This window comes from Haliotis asinina, chromosome 8 (genome assembly GCF_037392515.1).
Source record: "Haliotis asinina isolate JCU_RB_2024 chromosome 8, JCU_Hal_asi_v2, whole genome shotgun sequence".
Taxonomy (NCBI): domain Eukaryota; kingdom Metazoa; phylum Mollusca; class Gastropoda; order Lepetellida; family Haliotidae; genus Haliotis; species Haliotis asinina.
Window position 1 is genome coordinate 15,159,254 of NC_090287.1, and position 22,744 is coordinate 15,181,997.

Here is a 22,744-nt window from a genome sequence, read left to right on the forward strand (position 1 = left end):
TCGAACTCCAAATCCTAGCCATTTTCTTTCATGAATTTCAAGTTGAAGACATACAAATGTAAGTCAGGGCAGTCCATCTTAATGCTTTTTCAAACATGTGCAAACCATTTCTATAGAAACAGTCCATTATGAAAAAATCTACTGACTCTATAATGTCCAATGGAGAAAAAAACATGTTGTACACTTTAACTAAAGTTTGGTTAAGAATTTGCCAATTTTCAACAAGTGTCACTATTCACTGAATTCATGACAAAAATATTTTCAATGTTACAAATCTGTTTTTCAATACAACAGTTCATGTGTAAAAAGTTCCCCAAAACAGTATCGATTATTTTTGGCTACATTTATACTAAACTTTTGATGGATCACATATATCACACAGTGACAGCAACCATTTACAACGTAGACCTCACTGAACATAAAAACAACTAAATAAACATTTGCAACAAATTGGTATTGGAGTTATCAGAGGTTAAGAAATTCGAACTCCAAATCCTAGCCATTTTCTTTCATGAATTTCAAGTTGAAGACATACAAATGTAAGTCAGGGCAGTCCATCTTAACGCTTTTTCAAACATGTGCAAACCATTTCTATAGAAACAGTCCATTATGAAAAAATCTACTGACTCCATAATGTCCAATGGAGAAAAATACAAGTTGTACACTTTAACTAAAGTTGTTGGGACTGCTTATTTCCCTGATCAGAGTTCTCCCTTCACTGAAGACAAGCATTATCTTCTCACCTTCCTGTTGGGAGGGACATCGTCCTGATACAGATAGCCAGAAGGTGTCTCTCCTGTTCCTCAATGAAGTCATGGTCACTGAAACATGAAATAATGTAATTTTTTTAATAAAATAGATATTTTACACTTATCCTGACTCATGCTTATTGTTTATCTCCTCCTCCTCCGCGAAGGTAGTGGAATACCTGAAATCCCTTGAAATTCACCTCTAAAAGAAGCGGACATAAAATACACTCACCCACATGTAGCCTTCCCTTTTTCCCGCGCAAACGGTCGTGTGACCTGCCATGCTCTTTGCTCTCTCCATGTACATCACCCGACACGAGAATTATAGTAATTCAGTGTGCCAGTGCAGGGCAGCTGGGAGGACTTTTGTCATGAGTCAGGACAAGTATAAAATATCAATTTTATTCAGAAAATTACATATTTTTCCTTATCCTGACTCATGCTTATTGCTTACAGAATCCGACGGAAACAGCGGTGGGGCAGGCCACGCTGGATTCTGCTGTCAAAATTATGTCCAATTATTTCCCCCCCACCCCATCCCACCCAAAACTTGTAACGGCGATAATATGATCATGCTCTGCTAATATTCATTGCCGATTCTGGGGGATCACATCCAGTCGAACTTGTCTTCAGCAGTTGACTGGAATGTGTGACATCAAAAGTAGCCAGCGTTCTGCTAGTTACTGATTCAACTAAATGTCAAGGTATTGTAATCAAGACTAGTTGCAACCCCTCTTCATGTACAAGTATCTTCATTGCAAGTACAGGGTCATAATCACTCATGCTAGTCTGTTTAAGACCTGTGCATGGACTTTCCACCATTATACTCTGCAGAGCGTCTGTACTGGTGATACAAACGTTGTTGTCTGTCTGTTGAACCTTGTTGCAAATAAGTCTGTTTGCGGTGATCCTTATGTCTGGCTGATTAGTTGAAACACCTCCTGATGCAGCATCCACTCTGTTGGTGATGGACGAAGAAGACGAGATAAGGCATCTGCCATCATGTTGCAGGCTCCTGGTATGTGACATGCTTTCATTTGGGGATTCACACTGTCGACTAGATCGAAGAGTTGAAACGTCAGGTGTAGAGGAGATGGCGATCTCTTTGACCCCTGTTTGTTTATGTAAAAGGCCACTGTTGAGTTGTCTGTGTGTATCATCAGTAGCTTGTCTTTCAACATTGTCGACCAGTGATGGATAGCATGAATGACCGCTTTCATCTCCAGCTGGTTGATATGAACAGCTTGCTCTTCTTTGTTCCACATCCCTGCTGCTACTTCATTGTCTAGATGAGCTCCTCATCATTGCAGCAATGCGTCTACGTCGAGATGGTTGTTGAATGCCAGCTCTACCATATATATAAGTTCCTGCGCAGACGTTTGACTGGTGAGTCCACCAAAGTACACAAGAGTCATCAGATGATGACATATCCCCCCGGCCCCCACATATTTGAAAGGACAAATCATCTGACACCTACTTGATGTTTTCTTAGATGAAGTTTGAATTGTTTCCATGGAAGTCATGAAAAATATAAATGCCATATATCTGTAAACAGCAAAAGGCACCACTTCAAGATCTGTCCCATATATCTGCCAAGATCTGTTGAAATATATGAAACGGTTTTCTCCGGAATCGAATCCTATCCCTCCATTTTGAGACTAAGTGAGAATTGTGTACATGAAAACCAGGAAAAATAAAAATAAAAAAGCCAAAACATTGTAAATAGCAAAAGGCACCACTTTGTGGTCTGCCTCAAGTATCCGCCAAGTTTTGCTGTAAGATATTGAATAGTTTTCGAGTTGTGCTCTGGAAACAAAGCCTATCCCTCCATTTTGAGACTAAGGCCAAATTGTTTCAATGGAAACTGGGAGAATGATGAATCACAAAAATCTGTAAATAGCAAAAAGGCACTATTTTAGCTTCTGATTGGTATATCTACCAAGTTTTGCAGAAAAATAGAGGAGAGATTTTGACTTCTGCTCCAGAAACGAAGCCCATCCCTCCATTTTGAGACTAAGTCCGAAACGTTTCCATTGAAACTGAGAAAATAATCACAAAAACCTGTAAATACCAAAAGGCACCACTTTAGGTTCTGACTCATGTATGTAACAAGTTTTGCAGAAAAATATATAATGTTTTTTGAGTTCTGCTCCTGAAACGAAACCCATCCCTCACTTTTGAGACTAAGTCCAAAACGTTTCCACTGAAATCGGGAAAATGATCACAAAAACCTGTAAATACCAAAGGGCACCACTTTGGGGTCTGCCACACATATCAACCAGGTTTTGCAGAAAAATATTGAACGATTTTTGAGTTCTGCTCCGGAAACAAAGCCCATCCCTCCATTTTGATACTAAGTTCGAAACATTTCCATGGAAATAAAAAAAATGATAATTCACAAAAACCTGTACATACCAAAAGGCACCACCTTAGGTTCTGATTGTTATATCTAGCAAGTTTTGCACAAAAATATAGAATGGTTTTTGAGTTCTGCTCTGGAAACGAAGCCCACCCCACCAGTAGACTAACACCAAACATAGTCGACAGACTAGGCGTCGACTATATCCCCCCACATTACATGCCAGGGGGATAAAAAGACTGTCTGGGAGCAGAATCTGATCTTTGTTGTTGTGCTGAAGATTCAAGAACCGTTGTAACAGATGCAGTTGTAGTCTTCCTCTTCTGGTCATATCTTGCGCTGACGTGAGGAGACCCAGTAGACACTGCCATTGTCGAAGTTGTCAACGGAGAGAGTAGAGCTTGCTTTATCATGTCTTGAATCTTGACCCACCAGTCCTCTGGGACAACAATCTGATTCAATGTTGTGATGAAATGAATCCCAAGGAAATTGAGATCTCATTGAGGTTCAAATTCAAACTTCACGTGGTTTACTAACCACCCCAGTTGTGTTGGTAGCCTGATGTTGAAGTCTAACTATAGTCTGAGTTGACTTTTCTCTTGATGCGTTTGTATGCCATCATCCAAATAAAAGGCACTGTGTAGCCCCTTCAGGTGTGGATAGTTGACTATGGGCTTGGTTCCCTGAGTAAACAGCCACGGGGTCGAACATATTCTAAACGGTAGGACCTTCCATTGGTAGTGTTGACTGTTGAAAAGGAAGTGCAGATATTTCCTGGACTCTCAATGTATCAGGATGTGCAGGTATGCATCTTGCAAGTCGATGCAGGCGAGATAATCTTCTGGATGCAGAGTCTTAGTTGAAGAAGATGTACCATCGTGAAACGATCTGGTTTCTGAAGGAAGTTCTTGTTGAATTCCTTCATGTTGTATATAAGTCAAAATTTCTCTCTGGAATTCTTCTTGGGTACCAGGAAGATTGGGGGAGTAGAAACCGTGCTACTGTGGATCTATAACTTCTACTGCTCCTTTCTTGAACAAAGTTGCTATGGCGTCGGTCAATTTGTTTTGATTCCTCCACGGGAGCGACGAAAAGAGGATGACCTCTCTTCACGAGTGTTGAACTTTTTAGCTCTTGCTCTTTGAATGCTGGAGAACTTGGACTTGTGTAACGAAGATTTGTCTGCTTAAGTACTGATGTCAGAGGGTCGACAGACTTCATCATCATGATTTCTCTGGAGTCTTGAGCAACCGTCCTAGCTACTTCTTCAATCTTCCCATCAAAGAGAGTAGGCGCTGACCATGGAACTTGATATGAGGCTTGGTAAAGTTCTCACTCCGACACTGTAGTCAGGAGACCTTGTCGACGAAGTAGATTCAATCCCGCCGTAGTAGAAGCTAAGTGATCGGCCATAAATTGCTGATCCTTCTTCTGAGTTACCAGCGCTGACAGGACCATTCTTTCCTCCTCATTATCCGGATTACTACACTTTGCAATGAGAGTTTCATTGATGGCTCTCGAACGAGCCAATCCAAAGAAAGTACACGTTGTAGTGGTGTCGAGCTTGTCGTCTACCTTGTAAGATTTATTGCGGGCTGGACCGATGATGTTATAAGCTTCATCCACGTCCAGTGCTCTGACGAATGGCTCCATATGATGGAGACGGCACATGCTGTTGTTCAAACTTGGTTGCTGACATCTCAGGAATCGTACATATCAGAGGTATCGGCGGGCACGTAAGTGTATCAATGTCGTCATCCTTCATCATGCTGTTGTTGAAACTTGGTTGCTGACATCTCAGGAATCGTACATATCGGAGGTATCGGCGGGCACGTAAGTGTATCAATGTCGTCATCCTTCATCATGTAAGTACAGTCATCCCTCGCAATAATGCACTAATACCCCGGATTTGGTTAAACCATCGGTTAATCCCACAAATCCGCTGTTGCGCTCTTATAAATTAAGTAAAGTAGAGAAATTCAGGGCGGATGGCAACTGACAGTGTTTATCGTACATATCCATTGTGTTTCAGATGTTATCAGTTGAGTTACTAAGTCTCATTTGAAGAAATACGTGCATAATAAACAGACAATAATCACGTATTTGATAAAACATAATGCATATACAAATCCAAATACCGTATACAAGCAGAATTTAGTTTAAAGACCAAAATAAAGGAAGAACTTATCACTGTATCGGGACCCTCAGGTACCTCCAGCGGCCCACATCAGGCAATAAAGAGGGAGTGAAGAGCATGGCAGGTCACATGACCGTTTGTACAGGAAAAAGGGGAGGCTACACATGGGTGAGTGTATTTTACGTCCGCTTCTTTTAGAAGGGAACTTCAAGGGAGTTCAGGTATTCCACTACCTTCACCAGGGAAGAGGAGATAAGCAATAAGCGTGAGTCAGGATAAGGAAATATTATTGGAGACATAGTACCTCAATTATTGCTGATTTCGCCTACTTATGGAACATGAAAGCTATTACAAGATCTAAAGTCCACCAAAACATGTAAAAGAAACTTGTGAAATTACCTTATATCAAGCACAAATTTTGTATCACTTCTACGCAGTATTCCAATTGCTTAAAGTTACATCTAAGGGAACGTTGAATCTTGAACTTTCCTTTGATACGAGGACCCCACATCTTTCACACTTAGTTTCAAACAAGGCAGATGCTTCTAATGCTTCACTATGGTTCAGATCATGTAAGTGAATTGACAAAACAACTACTGTCTTCTGTATTTCCCCCCAACATCCATGTGATCTACAAAACCTAAACAAGCTTGTGCCATTAGTCATGATAGTTAATCTTATAAATCTGCAAAGCATAACAAAGAATTTTGAAAGCAGATAGAACAGGACACTGTCATACACACCTAACTTCTGGCCTCTGTACGAGGGCAATCCTGGCTGGCCTTGCTGACTGCAATAGTCGCCGGACTTCCTGGACACGTAAGTCTTCACTGAACCTCAGCTTTAGAAGCTACAACACAAACAACATCTCAATACCGCAACACAATTGGGGATTCAGTTAGTAAATATATGTCTGGCTTGATGGCCTGTGTGTCGCTGTATCCAGTTATCATTATTTTATTGTTATGTTGTCATAAGATATTAATATAGCATACATATCCATGCAACTAGTACATGTTCAAGGCGATGGCATCATGATATCAGTGACTGTGATATTCCTGTAACATTGTTGATCACAGCTTTAAACATCAATCTCATGAAACAGTTCACACACAACTTTCACTCAAGTGTCAACTACATTCATTATGGGACCAATGCAGTGGGGGTAGATTAGTGGTTAAAGCATTCACTCATCACACAGAAGTTTGATTCCCCACATGGGTTCAATGTCTGAAGCCCATTTCTGGTGTCCCCTTCTGTGACGTTTCTGGAATATTGTTAAAAGTGGCACTAAACTAAACTTACTCATTATGTAAACATTATAACAAGTGGTTCTACAGAACTCAAACTTTTCTACATGACAAGCAACTAATGCCAACAAAAGGTCTCACAATTTTCTCATAAACAAAGAAACATTATCAACTGTTCTGAAGTTCAGGCATAACTTATTGCAATATATTGGGAACTTAGGTGTTTGTGAGTGGCATTAATGACGCATGTCAATCCTGTTATCTACATTATAAGTCCCTAAACATATATCTTATATATCTGATAACAAACAATCTCAAAATTAGGTTTCATAGTCATGGATACTATTTTCCTGTTTACACAATTTATAGTATTACAGTATGAAGTTTTGTCATTGAATAACGAAGGAAAACATCTGTTGTGAATACAAATATGTGTGGATTTTAATTGAAACCATAAAGATTATCACAAAAACTTTGTATGTGATTCTTTAACCCATATACAGGTTTTCAAAAAAAATAATGCAATACTTATTGTTTTGTGTATTGCAATATAACGGTAATACTGTGTAGCACTATTATCAACTGTATTATGGAGTGGTGCAAAGACGATGAAGAAGTTTTCCATGACTTCCAATGAATCATTGTAGGTTCACTTTAGGTAGAATGATATCAGCTTAAAATATATTTTAGCATGAAAGCAATGGACCACATGTGCCAGCAAACTAGTCACATGCCAGAAGGTAGCATCTGTACCACATGCAAACCATTCACTGGTCATCCATCCAGTCATACACAAAACATAACCTTTCTGAGCAACAGGTCACTTCTACCCCAGCAGACTACAGACTTGATCCTGTTCACTGTTTACCTCCTCATCCATATGCTCCATCCCATCCTCCTCTTCCTTGCTGCCTTTCCCTGGGGGTGAGGATGGAGTGGCCAGGCTGCCCTGAGGGGGGCGAGGTTTCTGATTCTGGGCAGACATCAGCTGTGCCAGGTCTTGTCGACCAATCATGATATATGCTGCCTCTGGCCAATCAGATGGAGGGTTACATCTGCAGTGAAGAATGGCTTCTCGAAATGGAAGGGCAACTCCCACTGGTAAACACTCGAGATCCTTTGGCAACATGCCTGTGGAGAGTCCATCTCAATGATTAAATAAGGAAACTAAGTTGTCCATCAGATGGAAACACATTATTCTCATGTCTTTTTTACAGAAGTGCAACTTTTCCTATTGACTCCTTCGCCGACAAAAGTTATTTTCCTGTTTTTTTTCACACGAAACAATACAATGACGTTTCCTTATGAGCAGAGAAAGTTCAATGAATTGGTAACCAGCGGATAAGCCAACCACACTCTATAGACTTCTATTTTTGTTCGTCAGAATTCAGCTCATCTATGGTCATGCATAATTACTTATCAAGAAACTGGTGGTGTCCCTAAATAATGGGTGAGGTTGGTTGAAAGGTGTTTCACATCAGGAAAATTTTTTTTCTTTATTTAGTGTTTTGGGGTGTGTATGTATACGTTCTTCAACTAATACAGATAGGTTTTATAGTGCTTGCCCTCTAAGATGCTATGCCTTGGTTCAACATGGATACACCACTCAAACACAGTGTGCTGATTCCAAGCAAAGAAATCTTCATTTCCCAAAACACTGAGTGCCTGGCAAGGTGACAAAAAGCAGTACTTACAGGTATTTACAGGGGTATGGGCATTGAGGGACTAGCCTTTTGTTATTTCTAAACAACCACAGGGGCAGTTCCTTACAAGAAGTATTAAGGCTAATACAACACTTACCCATATCAGACATTGTGAGTATGAGGCGCTCTGAGACATCGACATATGGATAGGTCTGGAAGCTGCGAGACATGGATAGGTCAGCCGTAGGTGCTCGGTGACCTACGACAGTACAGGAGATTTTTCATTGACATCATCCTATTCTTCCAGCAGGTCTGGTTCTACATATATGCTATCTCCAAACTACTTGAATCTGGTCCAGGCAACTAAGTAATCAATATTATGAGCAAAAAGCCATGATATCAGGGTACGCGGACACTCTATCAACCTAGTCTTTGATTATGACTAAATCCATTTGCATATGACCAAAACAGGCAGCTGGACATGCATTCTAATTGAAAATTCCTATAAGAGGGCAGCTTTCATGTCTGCACTATACAATCCAGTGACTAATATTGTAAATCCACATCCTAGAGGATATGATGACACATAAGGATATAAGGCACTGAGTCAACCCAATCCATTTGGTTTCCCTCACGACCAGAATAGGATGCTAGTTTCCTGATGTATGTGATAAGATTTTCATAATACCTGCTGGGGCAATTTTCTTGAGACATTTGTCCATGGCTTGCTCAGTCAAAAGATCTTTGTTCAGCAGTATGGCATAAAGCTGGAAAATAACAGGAATGTACAGATGGTACTGACATATAATGGATGATTTTAATATTGCAAATACAGAACTGTACTGTTTTATGCTTTCACCAAAATAACAACATACCAGCAAAACCAATCAAGTGATCAACAGCATGAACATTCACCTGCATAAGTGGGAACAGATAACAACCAAACCCGTTAGTTGCCACTTACAACAAGCATGGGTTACTGAAGATCCATTCTAACCCGTATCTTCACAAGTTCATCAGTGTGTGAAGCCATGGGCAAGCCTTCATGTGATACATTGTAACCATCCTCTTGTAAACAGTTAGTTTGGGTACTGCATGCTGAGAAAAAAATGCATATTCTTTAACTGTCAGCAAAGACAGGATATACTGACTGTGACAACGTTCCTGATGTTGTTGCAGACGGTGGGGATGTAGGGTAGGGGTGTCCAGTCCTGGCCACGCAGGTAGTAGTAGATCCAGTGCTGCACGCTGGGGACCTGTCGGGGGAACACAGATGGGTACTGCATCTTCCGCAGGTCATCTGACAAAATACATGGTCACATACCTAACAACACAGTCATATTCTCATGAAAATCACATTCCACTTAGAGATGATAACATTGGTATAATGTGAATCACATTCTACACAAAGAAAATATCAATTTACATATTGGCAATAATATTCCTTCTAACATTTCACATTCAACCAGAAATCAATTTCATTACTCATTATCAAAATTCATAATCCTTATTAAGACAATAACTTTGTTCATAATGACAATCAAATTTTGTGTGAAGGCATTCACATTTCACATAAAAACAATAACATTAAACATGACACAACCATATTCTACACAGAGAGAACCACTGAATTGTTATACGTTATAAAACATTCTCCTCAGAGAAGAGAATCCAAACAACTACCAGCAGTTTGGGAAGATGAAACTGGAGGTGTATTTACACTTCAGGAAAGTACACTTCACAGGAAGTAAGGTAGTTGCTTGTAAAGTCTCCTATTTCATTCAGTTGTTATTAAATATTCATTCAGTATCAGTCAGCACAGACTGGAGAGGAGAGTTACCTTCAGTGATCTGGCTGATGTCATCAGAAGCATCAAACAAACCCGGAAAGTCACGACAATAGTAGTCTGTATACGAGGAGCACTTCAGATCACTGACAAAACAAATGATTCTTTGATAAATCATAAGGTGAGTAGTTTAAATCAGCACTATTTAATGCACATCCATTATTTTCAAATTTACAAACGTTTGCATGTCCTAGTGAGAATATGGGACCTCCTCTATGATCTAATCATGCATTTTTCATACATTTCTACATCATGAGTGAATGAGTGGGTGAGTTTAGTTCTATGCAGCTTTTAGCAATATTCCAGCAATATCACTTTAGGGGACACCAGAAATGGGCTTCACACATTGTATCCATGTGGGTAATCAAATCCGGGTCTTCGGTATGATCAGTGGTCTAACCACTAGGATATCCCACCATCAATGCCAGATCATGAAGATGTGATGATAATATTAATGAGAGTCCTACTTTATCAGTCACTGCTGGAGAACAGACAGTGATGCAGGATTTACACATAACATAAAAAGGACTTCTTAGCATACAAACCTTGCTATTTGAAACAGTACAGTGGCCAGGTCTTGTAGCTCCTCAGCAAGCAATACATTCAACTTCATCTCCTGGCAAAATATGATGTAAAGTTTTATGCATGCCGAACTATAGTTTTTAAATTTTTACGTTTGTTAGCTGTTTGCAATGTTCAGTTACAATCTGTGCAAAAACAAGTCTTGGCCAGATTATCCAGTGACTGACAGTTTTGATCTACACAATTCAGATACCATGGCATCCATCAACCATGGAGACAAGCATGGATCTAATCTAGTTTCTCACTTTAACGTCACATGCCACCAAAACATCAAACAAAACTAAAACACAGTTATCACTTACTCATGATATATTAAATGCATTGCTGGTTAAGAAAAACAAACAAACAAAATTGTAAGCATATACATGTAATTGCAAATCAAAGTGCAAAAGTGAATTATTTTGTACTTAGGTTTACCTCTCTCAAAACAAAGCAGCCACGATACCGAACCAAGTCAGAGCCAGTGGATGTGCACTCATGTGTAATGAAGCCTTTTCATTTGCCACTGGTTCATTTGCTGATACACTTAGCCGGCTCTTTGTTTACGACTTATAAACCCGATAGGTGTAAATTTCAAAGTGCATGCAGTCAGTGATTGCATATTGTTATTAGCAGACAGGGAGACATATAGGTGTCAATAAACCAAACATTGAGTCTTCTCTGATACAGAGTCTGATTATCACAATCAACATGTCTTTTTTATGTAATGAGTAGATTATTTACTTGTTTGTGTACACAACCAAGATTAAACTACTCTTCACGACCTCATACTCTGGGCAGGCATACTCTTTCAGGCTCCATGATCCCATTCACTGCACATGCTTTATGAGCAGACAACAGCATAGCTGTTGAAACCACTTTTTCCCTCACAGATGGGGGAAAATTAGTGAATTGTTTGAACATCAATTTCGCAGGCTTTATAGGTTGATGGGCGTTTTGGATGATTTCTTTCAGTAAGCGCACACAGAAAGCAAAGTTTTATGTTGAATGTGACCTTCAAGACAAGCATCGGTTGATGAAGACCAGTTCTAAACAAGATCCAAGCATGACCTAATGAAGACTAGTTCTAACCCAGATCTGCATTAGCAGAGAAACATGGTTCCATGCTCACCATGATGAAGACACAGATCTTCACAATTATTTCCCCAGGAAATCTATACAGTTCATAAGTTGTGAATGATTGTTACTAACACTTCACCAGAAATGGGAAAGAGAACTGACCATCACTTTATGAAGGTTATAAACATGCTGGCATCATACCCTTCTGATGGATAAGGTGAGGTGAAATGGTGGTTAGCGTCATATTTTACGACTTGCAGGCATGTGTATGTGTGGCTGCTTGTACTAGCCCAGACTAAGATGGTATTATAGTGCTAGCACATTGATATACCATGCTGAAGATAAGGATATATACCCTTTTCAGACACATTACTGTGACTCTGAGCTGACCAGTCCTTTTTCTACTATTGATACACAGTGAAAGGCAGGGACCAACAAGAACCATATTTTATTATCTTACCTCACACATGAATATCGCTTTCTGATTGGCTAAGCGCTATTCTATTATTTTCAATGTATACCGAAGGGAATTCCAAACTCTTCTGGTGCTTCATGATAGAACATTTTTACCTCGAATAACATTGAATCACGCGTCAAGCACAGAAATTACCAATGTTCAGTGATTGAAAATCAATAGAAGGGCGATAACTCTGATTCTGTTTACCTTGTGTCATTTACAAAATAGCAATTCGCCTCACATTTTACAGAAGTGCTTCAAACAGTTCAAAATTACATTCAGGTGTTCAGTAAGATAAATACGTTGTTCATGTACCTCAAGCCCATGGCCCCCTCGCGACCAGTGAACAACTTATAATGTATTTGGTCATACGCAGATGGGGATCGAACTCACGAACTTCCACTCACTGGGTAATCGATCTGATAACTACACCACATAGGCAGTTTCACATGAATAAGTGAGTATTCACATATATACTCTAGGGGGTGCAAATGCACAAATCACTCATTGATATCGTTATAAATGAAACCCTGTCATTAAAATTGCTCATTTCAATCTTTAATTACCTTAAATCAACCTTTTTGACAACAGTGCACAATTCTCAGCCGCAAATGAAATTTCAACAAATCAGAGCTGTGCGTCTCCATGACGTAATAGTAGGTATAGATGTGAGGGTCTATGCAAAATTCATCTACATTTCAGGGGGTAAACCATTTCGTGACAGCTGTTGTGAAAAATGAAAGCTATTTGTTCTCACAATCTACTATCATTTAGTTTTGTCTCCGGCTTTGCCTAGTTTTCGAGTTACAACCCTTGTTTTCATTGACGATTCTGTCAAAATCACTTGGTGTTGCTAGGTTGTAACCCGTGTTAGGTAATAAACCTAAACATTATTTGTCATCATTCACTGATGCTCAGTTAATAAATTTATATCTGGTATAAATTAGTGGTAACGCCACTTAGATTACCAAACAAATTAAAGGTTCCCATTTGGCATTTCTTGTGTCTGGATCGATCAAAGGATTAACCCATAACACGCTGATTGATTAATTACTTTTATGCAGATTTAAATGGGGATTTGTCAAAAGGCAGTGTTTATGTATGTACATTTACTAATCAATACTGAATACACTCTGTCGTGTCTGTGTCTATGTAAAAACAACACCCTTCTTTCAAAGGATTAACTGCCAATACATTGATTGATTGCTCATTATTGGCTAACTAAATTACTTTTTAAAAAGAATGATGCACATTATCATGATTATGCAATTAGTTGCCAGGTGTGCTATCTTGGGTGACCAATGAGACTATACAGCAATGTGAAAAACCTGAAACGATACATCATGTTTTCGTATATTAGACTGTTAAAAGACACATCACTTGATACATCTGCAGATGAATTATATATTATCACTCGTTTTTGTGGATATTGATGGATACATTCCTCGAACATGGTAATAGCATGACATTGCTTCTATAACTTTAATTTCAATATTTGCATTTTGTTTTTATTAAGTTGTCGTAGCTTTCAACAGAATCATTGTTTTGTAATGATGCAGACGACATACACTAGGGCAGCCGTGCGAATTATGATTCATATAGGCAAACTATAAAATGTCTAGATATTATTTTTACACATTCACAGATCGCTTCTTTTTATCAAGTTTCAAAATGCATACAAGTATGATTATAAAGAAATTAGGATTATAAGACCAAATGAGAAGACTTATACTGACAAGTGTCTACATACTGCTGAGTGATTTACAAACCAAGTAAATCTTGCAAGTGAAGAAATTTATCGTGCAGTATTTTCACTTTGACCCCAACATCGCTTATGTTATGTTATAGGTTGTGTCATGCAAACTCCTTTTGGTCATGATTCAAATACATATTTGACTACTAGTAGAAAGTAGTTTTGATTTTCTAACTTCATGAAAACAAACCATAATCTCATTAATTCAAACTGACTTCACGATTTTCAAAAATGGCTGCGCTCTGTCTGAGGATGAATGCTATTTAAGTTTGAAACTTGAACTCCATTTTCTATTCTGGAAGCGTGGTAGGGTGCAAACCATCCGATTTTGTATGTACCACAGATTCCACAACGCTCACTTCAAACACACCAACAACCTATTTAAGCACGAACGACAGGGTCCGGTGGAAATCTGTGCGTAGTGACACCATCACCCAACCCCAGGGAGCAATTCACGGCAACACAACAATTCAGCATGACTTTGGTGACGTCGAGAAATCAGTAAAATGACGAGCTTCCTACACATTTTCTATTCAACTAACTGAAAATCGTTCCTTCTATGATGTCCCTGCAGGGCTCTGGCAACAGAGTTACGTAACCTGTCTGTGGTTTTGTTTTCACGTGAGAGAGAAGCAGACGGCTTTTTAGCAACTTTTAAGCGCTTGGTATTAATTAACCATAAGGGTTTTTTAAAAAAAATGGTGTTCCATTTATGACTAACCAGAAGTCTTTCATATGCAGAGGTAAAAAGAGTACCAAAAAATTGAGTTTACTCATTCTTTAAGAATCAACAACACACTGACCTCATAGACAAGGTGTAGAGCCAGCATGACAGCAGGGCTGTGAACAAACAGGAGACTGTTGGTGTTGATGGAGCAGGGTTTGGAATATGCCACTCGATCTGGGATAGCTGTGCACGGTGTCAACTCTAGTGCATCCTCCACATTCTCCCACACAAAGCGGTGGTGGTCAGAGTTGACCAGATGATCCCAGTCCTACAAATAATCATCAGTACCACCTATTAAACATTCCAGATTATACTTGTCCATAGACTGATAAGTAAACAAAAGAAAAGCCAGGTGAGGTTTGTGGTATGATAATATGGGCAAAATGGCAAAATAAGCAAAATGGCATCATTACTTCAAGAGATATCCAAGCGTTGTGATGATTGTGTGGGATGTGTGTGGAGATGCTTGTTATGTCATTAGCTGCACAGTTTGGTCAGGAGCATACCCTGGTTTGTACCAGGGATTTGGGTTTTTCAAGTGTGGTAGCAATGGACACTGCTTTTACAGAGCTGTCACAGTCTTTGCTAACAGTGCATTTCTAGTCCATACAAAACAAAATTAAGGATCTGATGTCTCCAACGAATCTACACTAGGACTGCGAAGGTTATAAGTTGGTCATAGTAGGGTTGGGTAATAGAGGGTGGGGCAGCTGGGTAGACCTAATCCATACTAAGAAATTATTTTTTGGAGTCTTTGTCACATGGATGACTTACATCCTCAGATCCTTGCTCTGATGGTCTTGCTCTCTTTGCAGACATGACTGGGGACATAGAAGTGTCAAGGTCACGCTGAAATTTAAGAAAACACATCATACACAACATCAGCAGATCAAAACCTATGCTCAGTATCTTCAACACTTGAGAGACTTGAGTAAGTTTTACCTTGGCATTCAATATTAATAATTTATAAATCATTCAGGTGAAACCAGAACACAAAGGTATAGAGTTGACAAATCTATCAACATGAGCACTGGTAATCAAAGCAACAATCACAGGTCCAATGGACACAACCCTGCAGAGTAGACAGTGACATCTCCAAAATCCTCAAGCACCCTGCCCCCTCCGAGCAAATGACATACAACACAACAGTGCCTGTAGAATGTACAACAGAATACTCTGTTATTGCAGATATTATTTACCCAACAACATAACAACATAACATTTTTCAACAAAACAGTCTACCTAAATACATCTTTTTTTCTTCATGAGTCAGGATAAGTATAAAATATCAATTTTTCTTAAAACATTACATATTTTTTCCTTATCCTGACTCCTGCCTCTTATGTTTCCAGAATCCCACAGAAACGGTGGTGGGTCAGGCCACTTCATGGATTCATCTGCTGTCCATAGATATGTCCTGTGGGAACTGCATAACGACACTCCCTGCATCCTGTTCTTCCAATTTCTGCTGTCAACTTGGGGGTGTACATCTCTAAGACAAGTGAATCTTGTAGATCTATGTGGATTTTAGATATCTCCCTAGTTACCAATAAACAACCCATAGATTATAAGATCATTACCATAAATGAGTTGCGAACCCTAACGAACAGGTATGATCATCCCCTGTAATGTCTTAATTATGCTAGTCTGGTTTAGACAGTGCGCATGGACTCTCCACTCAAACTCTCCAGAGTGAAGATTATCAACAAGTCAATGTGATAAAGGGTGAGATTTTCAACTCAGTGCCTTTGTAGAAGTGTTAGTTGTTGTGCTACAAGTACAACTGAAACGTCCTCAGAGGCAATGTCTCAGAGGCAATGTATGCTTGTTGTTTTTAAATGAAGAGATCCCCCCTCTAACATCTGCATCTATAAACTGCTTGATCCATCAAGTGTATTATCTCACTTGAGCTTGATGAAAAACATGGTCGTCCACCGCTGACTTTTCGAGACGTCTCGTTATTAGGTGTAAGGAAGGGGAATCTTATCGGGAAGGGCGGGGAATGTTACGATTTTTCCAAGTTGGTTAAAACTCACGAATATTCGTTACACTGCAAAATTTTGATAATTCACAGACTTGCCGCTAAGTACCACGCAACGGCGATCTCGGCAGAAAATGTGTTTACCGCTAGAATAGGAAACCCGCGAGAATAGGAGACGGCCCTATAAATGGCAAACACTGTGTCCGACTTTCCAAAGCAGCCCTTCATTATAGATGATATCAATTTTGGCTCTTGACCCAATGATCTGGGACCACTACACGATCCTATGATGTGATGAACCTTATTCCAAGGGACTGAACATCTCCTTCTTCTGAGTTAGTAGTGTTGATGGGATCATCCTATCCCCTTCTGCCTTGGGCTTCTGGAACCTGGATCTCAATGCCTTGTTGATCAATCTAGATCCTGCCATGCCAAAGAATGTTCTTCTTGTCATGGTGTCAAATAGAGCTATCTTCTTGTCTTCCATCTTATAAGACAAGCTATGGGAATCACTGATCAACTTCAAGTCGTCTTCCAGAACCAGCACTCTCATGACGGGAGTGTATGTGATGCAGAGGAAACTTCTTAGTGCTGAGCGTTGGTACATTTAGATTCTATTACCAGGCTGCTTTTTCACTGATATCAGTTCAATCAGTGTAATCGCATGGGTGTCAAAGTCATCCTCTAGCATCTTGTATGTGAACACTTCAATCGATTCCTTGGAAGAGGACCCCAAGTCAAAGCCATTTGCTACCCAAGACGAGACCTCTGCTTCCGAAAAGACATAGTCACCCTCTTCCTCTGTATAAATTCCCTCAAATAGTTTGGGTCCACCGAGCTGTACCTTCCTCTCACAAACCTTCCCTTTGCGAACATTCCTCCTTCTCTGAATTTCTGTCATTTCCATCCCATGGCAACGTTGATGTCTGGATTCTGATGTGGAGCGACTGGATCTCAAAGAGGATTCCCTTCTTCTTTCTCCGCTTGACTTTCCTCGGCATTGAGGGTTGGCTGACATGACATCACAGTCTCTTACAGTCTCAGGGACGTTTATGGAACCCTCTTCCTATTCCCAAATGATGGCTGAGTCTTCCATATGTGAAGGTCTTCTTGAACATGAATGTTCACAAAAGTCATCTTTGGACGTACATTTGTGGGACGAGGATGCAGATGTCTCAGGAACAGATTCTGAAAGGCCCATGTTTCCCCAAACGCAGTCTGTCATCACAGGGTTCTGACATGCAGCTCTCTCTTCAGCAAACTGACGCTCCATCACAGTCATCATCTACGATGTAACCTGTTTCACAAAGTCGCCGGGTCAGCTTTGTAGGCTGGAACTGATGCAGTGTAAACAAATACTGAGTCATCTGCATCTTCTTGCAGCTGCGATGAGGCTATGCTGGTGTTGTCTCTGTGGAGCTGTTGTGGTTGTAGGGGACGATCTTCTCACGGTGGTAGTAGACTGCATAAAAGTTCTCGCAAGATTTTACTGGTACTTCAGACAGCAGTATCAGTGGATCAGCACACGTCTGCTTTATAAGGAGGCAGAAAGTCTTTGTTGAACGACCTCTAACGTATTGTTTTACTGGAACGAGTTGACTTTTGATGACGTCCTAGATGAAGACAATATTTGGAGTATCTTCACACCATAAGCACGAGTAAGGATAAGGAAAAATATATAGACTGCTTTCATGTGGGGAGTGTTAGTTTTTCAATGTATCAGCTCATCAACAGGAGTCAGTTACATACCTTGTTGGTCAGAGCAAGTCTGCTGATGTCATAACCCATCATAGTCAGCAGACACTTGGTGAACAGCATCCACTCCGACTGGTTGCCAGGGCTACCAGGAGTATTGTGGGAGGTATACCACTTCCCTAACACCTGTAGAGCAGTATCCCTTGGCAGCAGGTGCTTCAGAGCTTGCAGACACATCCCAACTAGAGAACAGATACCACAGTTAAGCTGTATCAGTATCCATTTCTTCATTATACATTGAGTCTCAATCACATAAATCAACCCATTGGTTAATATGAACAGGACGAATACATGAAATGATTAAACTTGAATTTTCAGCTTGTCATTGTCCATAATAGTCATTACAGTGTTAAACAACATCAAAATTTCTAAGACAATGCTAATTCAAGTACAAATTCAGAATCAACAGAAACATATTTTAGCAATACAGTATCAACCCCCCCAAAAAAATTATCAATACATTGATATTGCAATATATAGCATCATTCCAAGCATAGCTGACGAGGTATCTCTGACTTACTTCCTGGGGACTTGCTGAGAGGTGGCATGGATGTTCGACACAGCTGTCCACTTAATAGCTCCTAGAAGTAATACAGAATGTGTTAGTGTAAGTTTGTCTTCCATTTCAGAACTCTTCTCTTCAAAATCAAACCAAATCAAAATATATATTACACCAGATACACAAAAGCCATCTGCAGACATGGATTCATAATGTGCATTACACAGCATTTGGCCCATATAACAACTTTAAAACTGTTATTTGAAAACATTCAGTTTCATCACAGTTGGAAGCCACGGTGGCTGAGCAGGGTAGGTGGCTGACTTTGTGTACTGGCAATTAGGTGCCTAACTCTGTGGCTGTGGGTTCAAGTCTTGGATGGGATTCAACCCAACAAAAGTACTAGAATCTGTACTTTACTAAAAAAGCATAATCAAGGAGAAAACATGTCAGTGAAACACTGGGTTCTGTGAAAGGGACTGAAAACACACCTGCATCTAAACCATCAGAGGAATTTTTCACAGTGACAGATAACATGCATTCAGATGTCCTTCATTTTGCCGTTGTCACTCTTCACAAAGAAAGTTCAAATCTTAATTCTACAAGAAACTTACAATGGTGAACCTGTTGCCCACATTGTCTCTGAGGTTCTGAATGAAGCTGTTGCCACCTGTTGCAACGTCACTGACGGAGGCATCAAGTTGACTCATATCATCCGCCTCAGAGGGGACCGGTGAGATGTAGTTGAACTGAGAGCATAGATTGTAGACTGTCTTGACAATGTATCTTACAGGACATGACAGAAGGAAGAGTCTACTAATAGTTTATAACAAGAGATGGAATAGGGTGTGGATTACAATAGATATGCAACATCTGCCAACAAATACACTTACTGGCACTTCACCATATTGTTACTGACCCTCTACTATTGAACATACTGATACTTCACCTCAAACTGATACCTTACCTTACATCCTCACACTTGCTATTATTCACCTCACACTTACTGACCCTTCACCTCACTCTTACTGATACTACCCTACACTTACTGATAATGTACCTCACACTTGCTGACCTCAAACGTACACTTAACTTAACACTTACTGACACTTCACCTCACCCTTACATTTCAAATCACACTCACTGACCTCACACATACACTTAACCTAACACTTACTGACACTTCACCTCACCCTTACATTTCACCTCACACTTACTGATCTCACATTTACACTTAACCTCACACATACACTTCATCTCCCACTTATTGACCTCAAACTTACTGACACTTCACCTCACTCATACTGACATCAGACTTACACTATACTTAACACTTCCTGACCTCATACTTACTGATGCTATAGCATAGTTTATTAACACTATACCAGGTGCTACAGACACTTTACAAAATGCATACAGAATCTTCACCATATACATACTCACATTACCATATATACAGACACTGTTTCTAATCTTTTCAATATTCGCCATTGTTTCTTGCAAGTTACACAGACACATGTTTTCAAACAATGATTATGAAATCAGATGCATACACATGCTCCTGTACACAATGGTCCTACCTCGTCATCAAACCTTGCATCCATGGCACTAGGCGGTCGGCTGGAGGTGAAGATACCTCCCCGGGCAGGGCTCCCCAAGGGGGTGACTGCTCTCTGCATGCTTGCTGACCATGAACCCACAGGTAACATTGGAATGTGCACATGACTGACCTGAAAGGAACAGTAGGGGTAATAAAAATGTTGTATATATCATTCATTCCAACTTTAGGTACCTAGTGAAAAAAAAGACATAGCCTTGATACTGAAATTAATTCAAAACAGAACTTAATTAACTCAACACCTTGACAAGTATCTATATATCCCACTCAAGTCAGTCCTCGACCCACTTATAATGCTTGTACACACCACTCAGGTTAGTCCTGTACCCACCTTGGTAGTGCCTGTATACACCACAATGATCCCTGAAGGCTCAAGCACCAACAGCAAGTCTAGACTCTGTATCACAATAGAAAACATTTCAACAATGTCACCATGTACAACACACTCCAATATGTTCAACAACACAAGCTTCAGAGATATTAACATAACCAGGCATTTCAAATATTAACAAATACTGGCAAGAAGAAATGTCCATGATGTGAAGTGAATTACAACTGAACATAACTATGTATTTCAATACCATCTATAAGCAGCTGCCCTCTGTCAGGCGCCTCTGTCAGGAGGTTTCACATACCTCAATAGGTGTGACATCCTTGGCCTGCAGCACAGTGACAGAACCAAAAATTAGCTGACTCAAGTCGTTACTCTCCTCAAACTTCACACACCTGTAAGCAAGGATCATCCACTCATGATTATGTCTAGTGTGTGTCTAGTGTCCTTCATGTATCACAAGCATTTTGTATACTTGTTTGTTTGTTGTTTAACCCTCTCTCAGCAGACCCGTGAAGGTCCCGGGGTGGAATAGGCCTTCAGCAACCCATGCTTGCCATAAAGACCCGTGAAGGTCCCGGGGTAGAATAGGCCTTCAGCAACCCATGCTTGCCATAAAGACCCGTGAAGGTCCCGGGGTAGAATAGGCCTTCAGCAACCCATGCTTGCCATAAAGACCCGTGAAGGTCCCGGGGTGGAATAGGCCTTCAGCAACCCATGCTTGCCATAAAGACCCGTGAAGGTCCCGGGGTAGAATAGGCCTTCAGCAACCCATGCTTGCCATAAAGACCCGTGAAGGTCCCGGGGTAGAATAGGCCTTCAGCAACCCATGCTTGCCATAAAGACCCGTGAAGGTCCCGGGGTAGAATAGGCCTTCAGCAACCCATGCTTGCCATAAAGACCCGTGAAGGTCCCGGGGTAGAATAGGCCTTCAGCAACCCATGCTTGCCATAAAGACCCGTGAAGGTCCCGGGGTAGAATAGGCCTTCAGCAACCCATGCTTGCCATAAAAGGTGACTATGCTTGTCGTAAGAGGCGACTAACGGGATCGGGTGGTCAGACTAGCTGACTTGGTTGACACATGTCATCGGTTCCCAATTGCGCAGATCGATGCTCATGTTGTTCATCACTGGATTGTCTGGTCCAGACTCGATTATTTACAGACCGTCGCCATATAGCTGGAATATTGCTAAGTGCGACATAAAACTAAACTCACTCACTCACTCACTCACTCACTCTCTCAGCAAAAATACAGCTGTATGGTGGTATTTACTGTGAATTACAGAGTCTGGTCTACACAGTTCAGAGATGGACAATTTTTCCTTATCCTGACTCATGCTTATTATGCTTGTCTCCTTCTTCTATCCGAACATAGTGGAACACTTGAATCCCTTGAAGTTCCCTTCATTGAAGAGGACGTAAAATCTACACACTGGGTTTCGAGTCAAGCAAGTCACCAAACCTGACCACCCCATCAGTAACCTCTTATGACAAGCATGGCTTGTTAATTCTAGCACAGAATTCTCCAGTTCTTTATTTTGTATATACACTGGAGACAGAATTTGGTACATAAATTATTACCAAAACATGAAATCAATTGTTTTTTACTTCAAAGATCAGATATGTGGCCACAACAATGTTGCTCAAACAAGGAAAATCTTTGTTCCAAGTTTTGACTTAGCCAAGTAACTGCTCACATATGCTGTCAAAAAGAGAACGGATAATAATAATCTGTTTGGGCATTGTGCATGGAGAAATGTGTATGATGAATGAACTATTATTACAACCAGTACAAGAAAAATGACAATAAAACTGTAAGATGCTGAAGACAACCACAATGTTCTCACCTGAGCTGCTGTCTGTAGGGCACCATGAAACACAGATACTGCTGGCCACAGAAGTCTTTACACAGAAATGCCTTGGATGACTTTCCTAGTGGTCCATCCCTAAAAACATGACATAGGTGACTGAGTGAGTGAGCAAGCGAGTGTGGTTTTA

The 22,744-nt window shown here is 40.3% G+C and overlaps 1 protein-coding gene across 1 annotated transcript in view; it reads right to left on the reverse strand.

The window, feature by feature from the left end:
* Positions 1–22,744, reverse strand: part of LOC137293765 (anaphase-promoting complex subunit 1-like) — a 61,954-nt gene that overhangs the window by 29,111 nt on the left and 10,099 nt on the right. Inside the window, exons 11-27 of the mRNA XM_067824479.1 lie at positions 22,594–22,692; positions 21,051–21,141; positions 20,747–20,812; positions 20,378–20,527; positions 19,412–19,546; positions 18,819–18,879; positions 18,293–18,480; positions 15,337–15,411; positions 14,639–14,830; positions 10,530–10,600; positions 9,979–10,070; positions 9,290–9,438; positions 8,827–8,905; positions 8,296–8,397; positions 7,364–7,626; positions 5,989–6,095; positions 744–821 (exon numbers count right to left, since the gene is read on the reverse strand). Of these exons, the coding sequence (XP_067680580.1) occupies positions 744–821; positions 5,989–6,095; positions 7,364–7,626; positions 8,296–8,397; positions 8,827–8,905; positions 9,290–9,438; positions 9,979–10,070; positions 10,530–10,600; positions 14,639–14,830; positions 15,337–15,411; positions 18,293–18,480; positions 18,819–18,879; positions 19,412–19,546; positions 20,378–20,527; positions 20,747–20,812; positions 21,051–21,141; positions 22,594–22,692 (1,998 nt within the window). The remainder of the gene's footprint in view (positions 1–743; positions 822–5,988; positions 6,096–7,363; positions 7,627–8,295; positions 8,398–8,826; positions 8,906–9,289; positions 9,439–9,978; positions 10,071–10,529; positions 10,601–14,638; positions 14,831–15,336; positions 15,412–18,292; positions 18,481–18,818; positions 18,880–19,411; positions 19,547–20,377; positions 20,528–20,746; positions 20,813–21,050; positions 21,142–22,593; positions 22,693–22,744) is intronic.